The 13127-nt window shown below is 36.7% G+C and overlaps 1 protein-coding gene across 4 annotated transcripts in view; it reads right to left on the bottom strand.

Annotated features, from left to right (window-relative positions):
• The window catches only part of mast3b (microtubule associated serine/threonine kinase 3b), a 47089-nt gene extending 37426 nt beyond the window's left edge, over window positions 1-9663 (bottom strand). For 2 of the 4 annotated variants that reach the window (XM_077202920.1, XM_077202921.1), the window contains exons 1-3: window positions 9381-9663; window positions 3806-3892; window positions 1032-1114 (exon numbers count right to left, since the gene is read on the bottom strand). In XM_077202920.1, coding sequence (XP_077059035.1) covers window positions 1032-1114; window positions 3806-3892; window positions 9381-9424 — 214 coding nt within the window. In that variant the 5' untranslated portion in view covers window positions 9425-9663. Of the gene's footprint in view, window positions 1-1031; window positions 1115-1720; window positions 2167-3805; window positions 3893-9380 lie in introns of those variants that run through there. The other 2 variants (XM_077202923.1, XM_077202922.1) reach the window with 2 other exon arrangements.
• Window positions 9664-13127: the final 3464 nt, after the last annotated feature.

Raw genomic sequence — 13127 nt, 5'->3', positions numbered from 1 at the left:
TGTTTGTAGGTCTAACACCAGTATTCAGAAATACTACAGAAACATAATAAAGTAATCAAATGTAAAATAACACAGTCTATTAGTTCTGTTTCCTGATTAAATTAAATACATAGGCTAATAATTCTCCGTCATTACAATTAAAGCTATCTTTTGTTGTTTTGACGACAACATTAATGACAGACGCATAGCCTATGCCTGCTGTCACTTTTACAGCTAGTGCACGGATCCATTGCTGTTTTCATTATACTGTCTGTCACATGCGTTTTATACATAACCGACTGTGTTTATGAGTATACTTACCAAGACCGGAAGTTTGACACAATTTTGTGTTTTTCCCCCCATTAAAGCGATATAATCCGCGAAGAATTACTTAAGTTTCTCGCGAGCTGCACTCTATGTATGCACGCAGTGCAACTCTCTCAGAGAGTGCGCGAGTAGCTTACTGGATAGTTTAAAACCGCTTGAATGTTGAAACTGATACGAATTAAGAAGACTTGAAAATTATAAACTTTAGTTACGATGCACTGATGGCCCGATTGTGCAAGAGACCATTCAGTCATGTCCCGACTCCTAAACGCGCGCGAGAGAAGACGCGTGTCGGCAGCCCCGCTGAACACTCAAGCTGTTTGTGAAATTGCTAAATCGTCATCGGAGGCTGACAGGCTGCTCTCGCGCTCACACAGGTGTTGTTGTTGTGCGTGCTAGGGAACGTAAATGCGCCATACGTCATTGCGTCGCTATATCATTGATATCGCGATATGACACTTTTTTTTATCATGTAAAAATGTATACCGGTATTATCGTGGACGGTATGATATGGCACACCCCTATACAGGATCCAATTTTTACATTTTTTTTGGGTGAACTATCCCTTTAACTAAAAGTAAACCATTCAGCGGGGATAGTAAGAGACATGAGGGTGAAGGAGTGGACAGGCTTGTGTTACTCCAGCCACATGAATCACTCAATGGTGACAGGCCAGCTCAATGTCAGCTTTCCTAGTGCGAGTGTCATGTGTCGTCGAGTATTACCTGTGTGGGCGGACAGAGGAGAAAGAGGGCGGGTGGGCGATGGCGTTCCAACACCAAGGCTCTTTCTATTACTGCTGCGACAGCTGCAACACACAAACAAGAGGAGAGAGGGATTATTAAAAACCTTTTATCATAATCCAACCCAGGTTTGATTGCCAACGGCAAAGTTAACAAAAGAAAGTGACAAAGGATTTAATGATCAGCACGCCCTCAATAGTGTTACAATAATGTTGCTTTTTTTGTGTGTTTAAGATTAAATCTATGAGTAATTCTGAAACATCTGCACACTCTGGACATCAGACGTGGTGTCCTTCAACACAGCTGTCATTTGCATTAGTTACCCAAAAGACTCCTAACTTCAGTTGTGCATGTGATGTATCACTTTCTCTACCAACAGTTCTTGCGGAGTCATGCATTGCACCTTCATCTCGAGCTAGTCTGCAGCTACAGAGGTCTTATAAATCGATAGCTCGAAATAAAGGTTTAGATAAAGCCAAGCCAACAGTTGTCATCATAGTCCTTGCTCTATTATAGTGCGTCATACTCGATTAGACACGCTACTACGACGCACACTGTTTTTGAGACACAACAAAGCATTAATGATAACATACATCGACCAAGAAACGCCCAAAAGTTGTGCAAGTTAAAAGCTTTTCAAATGTGTCATCTTGTCTAATGTTACATGTTACCTTTTGGATCGCTTGAGCATCGCGCCCGTAACAAAATGAGCTTTGCTGCTGCCAGGCAACGCGCTCCAGGAACTTGGATCAGACATAACGTTAATCGCACACGATCAGAGTGTCAGCCGTCCAAGCAACACCGAGCAACAGAACCCGAAAGAAGAGTCAGACTCTTGACTGTATCATGTCGTCCGGGAGACTGCGTCTGATTCGCAGCGGTTCATCTCTATTCTTTGTGTGGCACGCTGCTGTTTGCCTGCCTGGACTCGCCGTGCAACTTAGTAAAAGTTTAGACGTTCACATTCTGTTGAAAGCACCTTCCGATACCGTCTAGAGCTAGCAGCAAGTTAATTAATTACTTTCCAAAATGCGACTTGGATCGGATAACAGGGGCGAGCCCATGTTTGAGAGTAAGATGCGGTGTGTTGAGGTTGTTGCTCTAGTGTTGATTGATTGCCGGGTGATACGCTTGGGATGTACCATCTCGCTGCGAAGAGGGGGAGAGGAGTCTAAGCCGAGGCTCTGACTAAAACGTCTCTGTTTTGACCGAATAACCCCTTTGTTATTTGTCGGGGAAAACAATTAGTTTCCATCTTCTAAATATAAATTTTCCACGTTTAATGAATAAGCAATAGAGAATCTGAAAGATGGTATGACCTAACGTAAACGTTTCGCCAGTGACGTTAAATCCTCACGTGAGAGCTAGTCAAAATAATACAGCATCAAATAATATACAATTCATTACATTACACATTTTAGGTAATATAATCTGAGGGTTCGTGATGGAAACTTCAGGAGGTTTGTGAGTTTAATGAAAAGCTAGTAATTAAATAACTCATTTAAAATACACAGGCCTAATTTAAAAAAAAAAGTTTATTAAAAGTAATAAAAATGTGTTTGAAAGACAAAAGCCTTCCAAAGACAAATGAAGTACTTGTTGAAAACTCAAATAATAATTTATGTGTTTGACAGGAGCTGATTCAATATGCAATGTTGAAAAAAACACTCATTAAAGGTAAACAAATTTTTGTAAATCCATTGGTCAAATGCTTTGTGGCCTCTTCATTTTCCATGTAGACTAATTTTAGCCACCTGACTAGTGGCTGGGTCTCTGTGTCCAATTTCACAAAACTAGAAGACTTTCTGAATGTATAAGCGATATGCTTTTTTTTTTGAGAAAGGAAAATTGAAAACATGAAAAAGAAGACTTAAGGGAGAATCAATCAATTATGAATGATTTACTGCCATTGTGTGAATAATATAATCATGTATTGTAATCAATAAAAAAGTAAGTCTAATTATGAAGGTTTTAAAGTGTAATATAATCTAATTACAAGTACTTCATTTTTGGAATCTGATTATGTAACACACATTTAACAGGTTTAAATAAAAGCTTTTTGTTTATCATTATTTTTAGTTTGTCATAGAACTCTTCTAAATATATAACTTTTGCATGTTAAGCTAGCTAACTTAAGCCTTTTTTCACGTGAGAGCTAGTCAAAATAGACCATCAAATAGGCTATATAATGTAGGCTATATATGATTTTTAAAAATATGAATAGAAATAAAAATATATAGACTGTTATAACAAAACTTTTGTATAAACCATCTCAAAATGATAAATCATCTATTTTAATTAAAAGTTAAAATGTTTAAATTACAAAACTGTTTGATGAGTTTTATATGATGAAAAATGATGTACACACCTGTATAAGCGTCAAGCCTGTTCCATATATCATGTCATACTAATTGTTTGTTTGTTTTTACATGTGATTTCGAATTATAATTAAATAATACTCTCATACTACGTAATATTGTCTTACTGAATGGGATTTTAAAAAGGAGATACATAGTATTAATATCAGCTAGTAGTCAGTCATGTGGGTGCAATGTGCATGCATGGGCAAAACACATTTGGGGCTTTTGGTGTCCATATGAATCATACACATATGACATAAGCTTTACATATAGATATGAGTATAAAAAAATCAATAAGATGTGTTTGTCATGCTGACTAACTGAAGACAGTTGTGCCTCTCTGCAGGACCGGCGCAGGTTTATGTAATGTTTTTGGCTTGTGAATCGCTGTCTTACCTCCAGGGATGAAGGGATTGTAAAGGACTGCAGGGGCTGCCTGGACTGCATGGACTCAGGGTGATGGGGCTCTGGCTGGGTGACAAACTGAAAAGCAAGACACGTTTACATGCATTAGCGCTCTGACTAAGTGCATGTAGACTGTATTTCTGTTGGTGTTTATTCATGCTTTGGGCAAATTAAAGTGCTTAAGGGATTAATTAAGTGGAATCATGGTGCTGCAAAACATTACACATGAAAGAAAAAATAAATGCACAAATGAATGAATGAGATGAACAGGGACTTTGAAACGGCCACGTTAAAGCTGCTGTTAGCGATTCTTATAACATTATGCATAAAGTTTTCGGGAAAAAAGTCTTATGCTCAACATAGCATTTGATCAAAAAATGCAGTACAAACCATAGGGATGTGCAATGATTAATCGTGATTAATCGCATCCAAAATAAAAGTTTGTGTTTACATATTTGTGTGTGTACTGTGCATAATTATTTTGTATATATAAATACACACACATGCTTGCATATATTTGAGAAACATTTGTATGTATATACTACTGTATAGATATTTATATATAATTTATATTATATATAAATATAAATATTTTACGTATAAATAACAATTTTTTTCTTAAATATATACATGCATGTGTGTGTATTTATATAGAGAAAATAATTATACAGTACACACTTATATATTGTTAACACAAACTTTTATTTTGGATGCAATTAATCGCGATTAATCGTTGCGAAATATTCAGCATCATTACTCCAGTCCAGTCTACTCCAGTGCTACTAAAACTTATTATTTTTAGTCTTATTATTATCAACGTTGACATCTGCTGTGCTGCTTAAATTTTTTGAAGAAGTTGTTTTTTGATAAAAGAACATTTATTTATATTAGAAAACTTTTGCAACATTAAATGTCTTTACCCTCACTTTTGATCAATTTAATGTCCTTGCTGAATAAAAGTATTAATTCGTACTAATCCCAAACTTTTGAAAGGTAGTGTATCACTCAAATAGGTGTCCTGAGAAATCCCATTTGTCTTTGTGACAGGTTTTGTAAACAGTAAAAGAAAACTTTTAGCATGGCCTGCACTTTTTTAGCCAATCAGCAACCAGGAAGTTTTTCTGTGTGCTGACATGTCTTTGGAGGTCTGGTTTTGGACAGAGGGCGAGTGGATGAATAGATGAAAACAGTCTATTTTAGGGGTTATTTACAACTAAGGGGCCATTTACAGAACAGTTTTCAAATAAAAACAGGAAATATCTTCTATACTCTTTGCTACCGTCTCCGTGTAAACTACAAAATCGTGATTTTTTGACAATGGTGATGTCATGCGCATGTGTATTACAAAGTGACATCGCCAACTACTGGCCTGGCAACAGAATACAGCGTTTTTAGTTGTTTTTGCGGATTGTGTGAATGGGATCGTTTTGACAACATTGTCGTCCGTGTTGCCAGATCTCGCGAGACAAATAAGCAACCAGGCCCGTGAAAACAAGCCCAAAACAAGCGACTTTTTCTCATAGACAGTAAAAGAGCTTTTTCTACAGAGCCCCCCAAGGTTCCGGGAAGAGAAAAATACATAAACTGTGTGCACGGTTTTACAATCCGTGGGGACGGATAGTTTTAAACTGTGGGTACAGATTTTCAATTTACATCCATGCGGACAGATTGGTAAACTGTGCCCAGTTTTGTAAAACTGTGCACACGGTAGTTTATTTTTCTTCTGTAATGAAGCTTGGCTGTCCATCTAGTGTAAAATGTTGGTACTGCGGCCAAATAAAATTACTTACTGAAAGCTATTTTTTTGAGAAATCAACCTAAAATTTGGAACACAACTTCTTCAGATTTTTGTCTTACATTTTCCTTGCAGTTTTAGAGTAAAATATATTTTGTAATATATATATTTTATATAAAATATAAATAATTATATTTTTACATTGTTCATTTTCATAAACTCAAACTTGTATAACTTGTTTTCTGTTTCACTTTCATAATTTCATAATACTTCACTTCAACAATAATCTGGCAAATGTCTTCTTTAAAACAAGACCAACCATAGGTCTATATTCCAAAGCATTCTTGAATTACAACCATTTAAGTTTGAATAGGGATTTTCATGTCTATGCGAAAAAAGGAGGAGTGACAGTTAAACGGTTAAACGATATTAAACTATAATATCTATATCTAGAATATCTAAAATATAATTTACATATAAAAACTCTCCTACAGTCCAGTCACCATCAGTCGCGACGATCGCTACTCGCACGTTTTCATTTAAACGTCACTCACTCACGTTTTCCTAACCAGAAAAAAAAAAATTACCCTGCTCTGCCTCTGATTGGCTAGTACTCATTGCCATCTGGGTCAGAGCCAATTAGAGGCATGATGTGGGTGGGAAAAAACTCTGTGTATAGGGAAAGGGGAGAGACAGAGGGAACAGGCAAGACAAACTCATACGTTTAAATAACATATAGAAAATATCTGCTTGACAACGAGCTGAGAACAAGCCCAAATAAGCAACTACACTTTAGAAACAAGTCCAAAAAAAAACGCGACCCGCGACTACCAATATTTATAAGCGACTTTACAGAAAAACAAGCCCAAAGTCTATAATAGTTATAATAAGTTATAATAAGCGGACTTGGCAACACTGATTGAGCGTCGCCTGTACATGAAAAACATAAAGCAAAAAGTTTTCTGTTTTTATCATTTTGTGTAAACATCGTTGTACCCATACTCGTACCAGTAGTCTGACAAAGGTTAGATGTCAAACATCACTCACAGCATCTTTAAATAATTAATTATTTCCACAAGCAGACGTTTTTCGGATGGAAAACGTCAGGCAAAGAGATGGAATGCATCATGCATGATGAACATACATGCCACATGATTCATATAATCAGAGATCTAACAGCATGTGAATTGGATTATTAGCAGGGTTCTAGCTATATAAAAGCATATAATCTCAAATTTCCAATGTTTTTGTCAAAAGTTTTCAGTCTGGTCCTGCAGGCGGCGGGTGTTTTCCAGAGACAAAGTTCAGTAAATTACTTTAATGTGTGACCTTCAAAGTCATTTACTGTTTACTGCCACCATGAATTTCAGTTCCACAAAATGCATTAGTGGCATCAAGATAAAGCCATTAACTGCAGGAAGCACAGTTTGTCATGTTTCCTTCATGCTATTCAATGTTGTCATCAGCCGAGTATCCTAAAACATATTCAGGCTAACCCAACAGGTATTTACACGTCAGACTGAACGGAGCAAATCAAAATAGACATGAGGCATGTTGTTAGCAGAAGCCAGTTTAGACAGGTATTGATTAGTGTGACCTTGATGAGGGTATTGTGCTGTTTTAGTGCTGGCCGTTCTAAAATATTCCCTGAAGTGCTCCGGTCAAACTTTGATGAACTTTGGTTTGTATCACAAATTAGTATTTTGGTGACCTAAAAGCTAACTAGAATGTTAAATATGTGTGACTGTACAAATAGGGCTGCCACCGTCTGGCAGTTTGTATATTCTCACCGCAACAGATAGCAACGAGCGCTGTGGAAGTGTGAAGATGTTGTCATGGTGAAGAGAGAAAACTGGAGACGACCCAACTGTGAATACTACCCCCCTGCGCTCAACAATCTGATGTTATGCCGCTTTCAACCATTCTCTGTTCCATTTGCCTTCAGAATACGCAGTGTTCGATAAAACACACAATTCAAACAGCTTTGTATCTTCTTACATCTTCTTACAGATCTGATGGAGTGCTTTTGGAACCCAAAGCAGAAAATCCCTACAAATCAGCAGTAATCCTCAATCATATTTGGTTATGCTTTTGCTGAAGGAAGGCTCCGGACGTGGGCTCCTACACACTGGGATTGAAAATGCAGTGGGTTGTGGGGTCGGCTATATTCACTCCAAGCCCAGAGTGGGAGGACAGGGTTGGAAAGCTGCAGTGATCATGTTGAAGGCAGGCAGAAGCAAGTGCCAGAAAAGCAGAAAAACATTGCGAGAACGATATGGATGCGATAAGGAGAGTGTCAGAAGAGTCAGACTTGTGTTCTCACTTAAAAGCTCAATCATATATGTGTATGTATCAGATAGTAGGCTCAATCCTATTAGTAGGATCCTGAATGTTTGATTATAGAGTTCAATATAGAAAGCACATCTGCAACCCTCTATTAAACGTGATGTGGAATGATTCCAATGAAAAGTCCCTGTAGTGAAGACTTTGTGAAGATTCCATGAAGTCTGACTAATAGGCAATGGCAATGTACAATATTGTTAAATTTACTGTAAAAAAAAACGTGGTTTCTAAAAGTGACTATTTCAAATACGGTAACAACAATTGGGCCTACCCATAGACCGCCAATAGGCTACTTATAGAGAGTGCACAGTGCCACATACAAACATCAAGGATAATGCAATAAACATTAACTAAACAACATACAATGTAACCACCATAAATAATAAAATGCTAAAATAAGATTAGATGTGAAGCATTATGCATCACATTTTTTTCTGTTTTCCAGCCCGATCTCATGAAAGTGCGTTTCTATATCACGAATATTGTTTCTCGTCCAATTAATTCGCCAAAACATTTTTTGCGTGCATATGATACGCAGTTTTCGCGCGCATGCACTTCATGGCGTGTAATACACACGCACTCCGCACCCTAATCCTAACCAAGGGATTTCACTGCGTAGCATGATATAAATAGCACAAGAAAATTTGTGGTTAAGATACGCACTTTTTTATAAGATCGTGTTTTCACTGTAAATTGTAAGGCGACTTAAAATTTAAGTAAGTCTTAATTTCTTTTTACTGTAAAAGTATTGTATATATATATATATATATATATATATATATATATATATATATATATATATATACGTGTGTGTGTGTATGTATAAACATTGTCATTTTATACAGTTAAATATACGTCGATAAACATACATTTTAAAGTATTTTACTGTAAAGTTACATGTACTGTGTAATTAAATGTATTAAAGATATTACAGTTATTTAACCAGCTAATAGTTTTACATTAAAGTTTAAATTCCAACAGTGTGGAAGCCAAAAGCTGAAGAAGCCATGAATAAATAAACATAGGTTGTTGTTAATCATAGAACATTTAACTTACAGACTTTAGGTCAAAAAACACAATCCTTTCTATGTGTGGTTGAACTGCATGAAACAAAAGGAAATGGTTCTCGCTAAAAAAACAACATCAGACATTTCATCTATAATGGAGTATTTTAACCTTTAATGTAAACACATTTGTCGCTTAATTGTAGTGTGTCCCATATTTTCTAGCGCAGTGTTTTCTTCCGTACAGCAAACACTAAATGATATCGCGCGCCACAGATACTTCGCTACTTGTAGGCTACTTGACTGTTTAATTTCCATCAATATTAAACATAAACCGACAGAAATCGAAATGAATAAACGTTTGATCTTTCTAAAATTTCGCTGCTGTGACTGTCTCTCACAACAGTTCCGAGGGGGTTTCCCCCATCGCGAGTAAATAATTCATCACCAACATTTGAATAACGAGAATAATATTTGAGCTTACTCTAAAGTGAGGGAGGGAATTTTCAGCTTGTCTCTCCTCTTCATCTTTAAGCCCTTGAAGCACGATCAGATGAAAATAAACCTTGTCTCAGATCTCACGCGAGACCACACAAAGTGCCCACTGTTTACACATCGTCGTTTATCTGCCAAACGACAGCGTGTGGTTTTCTGTTGTAGACTACTAGTGCAGATACTCCATTAAAATAGACAGATTCTCAAGAAACACTTTTAGTTAAAGTGATGTCATGCTTCTAAGCGAAAGTGACTCTGGTAAGCAGAGAGCGAGTGAGAGATGATTGAGATTGAATGGTGCGGTCACATCTCCCATGTGATTGCATGCTCAGAGTCAGAGGAGGTGTGTTTCAAAAACGTGCATCAACACACAGGTGGAAAAAAACGAACAACACTTAACGTTAAACCCTCGAAATACATTTTACCCTGATAGCTTATTACAGTTTTCATGGCATTAGGGCAGCTTTTGACCAAGTCGCCAAGCTTTTGGCAAGACGTTTTACATTCTTTAAAACTAACTCATGCAATTTTGTTTTTACCAGGCAACTTATTATATTTTTATAGTAAGTGATCTGATAGTATCTTTTCAATTAGTCATACAATACACCAATTTGCTACACCTCTCAGTATTCCATTGTGGTTACACTGCTGATTTCCCCAATTCAATTATACAGCCTATATCTGGAATTCAACAGAGGCTGTGTCCAAAATTTCAGGCTAGGAACTTATTTGGAATAAGTAGCCTAGTTACTTCACGACTGAAGTATGTTATTATGGGTGTGTGTAGTATGAATGTAATCCGGACGTACTACATTCACCGTGCTGTCATTTAATCATGTGACCTACCAGCATCAATTATGTCGCTTCCTAGACATTCACAAATCCTCTCCCGTGACCTCATGGGATCCATTGTGTGCACACTCAGAATCTCGCCATGAAGACGTAGGTCACCTGGGTACTTATTGCAAGTAAGTGAATTGGGAAACTTCATTTGTCACGTCAATAGAATCGCCATCTTGAAACAGGGGAACCCCGTCAATTTAGGAAAAGGTCTAACGAAATAAAATCACCATAAATCGTCATGAATGCAATTTTCTATAGTTGTTTTGGTTCGTTCCAAAGGTCAGACATGTATTTATTATAGAGTCTAGAGAAATTTTAAAAAATTTACAAAATTTCACAATCTTGTGAAATGTAATTCCTTTGCTGTTAGGTTTTTTGGTTTCGTTCGTGTAAACATCCATACGCAGCACAAAAGTCCGCCATCATCCATGAATTCAGCGTTACCTAGCTACTTCCTATGACAAGACCCCTGTTCCAAGATGGCGGCGGTTTTGACACATGTTTAGAACTCCAAGGCGACATCTAGTGTTTATATCTATGAGCTCCTTCTAGCTGGCCTCTGTTACACTCACCCCCTAAACCTCAATCCCACCCGGGTCACGGCACCAATGTAACCCCTCCAGTCCTACACTGGAGGCGGGTGCGCTAACAAAGACTGCAGTCTTTGGCCTCCATTACACTTGTACCTAAGGTAGTATCCATGTCAGTTGTTAATACTTCTTATCTTACCATTTGCTTCTTTTTTTTTACTTGAAAGCCAGCTTTATAGTTAAATTTAAACCAAAAAAAATTACTATCTGACTAGTAATATATATATACAAGAAACAAATGAATAAATACCAAATGAATTGTTACTAAAATTGGAATATTGTAATTTCAGTATCTATTAGATATTATCTTGATACCTTGGCATAAAATGAATGATTACAGTTTTCATGGTCAGGGCAGCTCTTGACCAATCAGCAGATTGCACTGGCTGGTGGCTGCACAAGCTGGAGTGCAGACGTGCATTTTGCACACCAGAAGTACAGCTTCCTGATTACAAATGTTGACATCAATGCAATGACACATGCACATCCTTGTAAACAGTACAGTTTAAATCCTCTGCCAAATATGTAATAGAAGTAAGTAAGAGTTCCAATATGCACTTAGCTTTAATATTTACATCAACAGAAATGATGGTAAATATTTTGAGGCTTTCCTTTCTGCTCTCTTTCTCTTTGTGTTGAGGACTTGGAACACTGCAAAATTAGAGAGAGCTGAGGTCTCTCAGTTACCATGGAGATGAGGACCTACCTTCTCCTCTCTCTCTTTTTAGCTGATTATAAATCGGTGATAAACAAAAGTGAACTCAAGTAACACAGAGAATGACTAACTGTAACAACTTCTGTTTTTTGATTAAAAAAATAAAATAAATTAGTGGTGGTGCAATACTGCAACGGTGGAATATGAATAATTGCAGCATGACCTCAGATTCTTATGCACGCATCATCATTCACAGTCATGCTTTTAATATTAATAGGATCTTGACAAATCTTATGATGAATGGAAAAAGTATTATCTACTCAACACAAGTATTTAATGTGAATCGTTTCAGTGTTATGTTTTTATTTTTTGCTTGCAACAACAGAAAAATCACATTGTATCTAAAATACTTTTAGCTGGTTAATCCATTACATTCAGCACAGCAGGTGTTAAAAGTTTTTAGTTTTATAAAGGTAGATATAGAAATTGTTATGATCAATACGCATTTTGAACACGAGATGGCGACATATGTCTGAAAGTCAGAGACATCTCATTGACCATGAAATTATGACAAATATGGTTTTCGTCATCTTATTCAGTAATTAACACAAAATGTAGGTTGTTTTAAATAAATAAAAATCAATATATATATATATTTTTAATTAAGTTTGATTAAGCATTTTCAGCAATGTGCAAAATATACATAAACAGTAATATAATAGGCTACATCAGTGGATCTCAAAGTGTGGGCAAGGAAACTGCAGAGGGGGATGAGCAGAAAAAAGAAAGAAAAAAACAGCCGTACACTGAATCGTTCTTCTTCAGACCGTTGACTTGTCACCGCTGGAACAAGCCCAAAAATAGAAGTTGGTCGCTGTAGAAAGGCACCTCTTTCACAAAGCTGCTATTGTGAACTCGCCACTCCGCTGCTGTGCGGACAAGAAATGAGCTCATGACGTGAGGCGCTGTCAAAAGCAGTCATATTTGCGCTTTTGTTCATCCAAAGCATCACTGTAATATTATTATAACACTGTATTATTATTAGGCTATCTCTTAGGCTACTGTTGTATATGAGATAATGACATTACAAAGTGAAACTATTGCAGGTGTTTTTCATTGCACGTTTTTATTTATATAAAAAATCTTTCCGTTTTTATTCATTAAATTTTGGGGGTGGGGGTGGTAAAAACAATTTAAGGAGGGGCGCGACGGAAAAAGTTTGAGAAGTGAGAACCACTGGGCTACATCAATACTAGCAACTTTTGAGATAGTTTTATTTTACAAAAAAAGTTTATAGACTTGTTTTATGCATAGAAAGTGTGATGTACATTTCTAGGATAACGTAAACAAATCATAAACAAAACACATTATGTGTAATATATTGTAACACACTACTACATGAAATAGAGATGAACCTAGAGTACGGGTGGGAGTTGCAAAACTGGATGACAATGCAGTTGAGTATGCAGGTACATAGGCAGTACACATAGTTTTTAAACGTAAACATGAATGTAGAGATAGGCTACTCTGTGGAACAGTTTGTGAGAGCATACAGGTACATAAACAGTTACATACTTACAAATACAAAAGTCCACAAAACACCAGAGTATTAACTTATATATTAACAACACAATGAGCAGGATCACTG

Source organism: Siphateles boraxobius, unplaced genomic scaffold (genome assembly GCF_051911475.1).
Source record: "Siphateles boraxobius isolate OS27281-9 unplaced genomic scaffold, OSU_SipBor_1 5, whole genome shotgun sequence".
Lineage (NCBI taxonomy): Eukaryota > Metazoa > Chordata > Actinopteri > Cypriniformes > Leuciscidae > Siphateles > Siphateles boraxobius.
The sequence above is the reverse complement of the archived record's forward strand: the minus strand, read 5'-3'. Positions and strand labels throughout refer to the sequence as shown.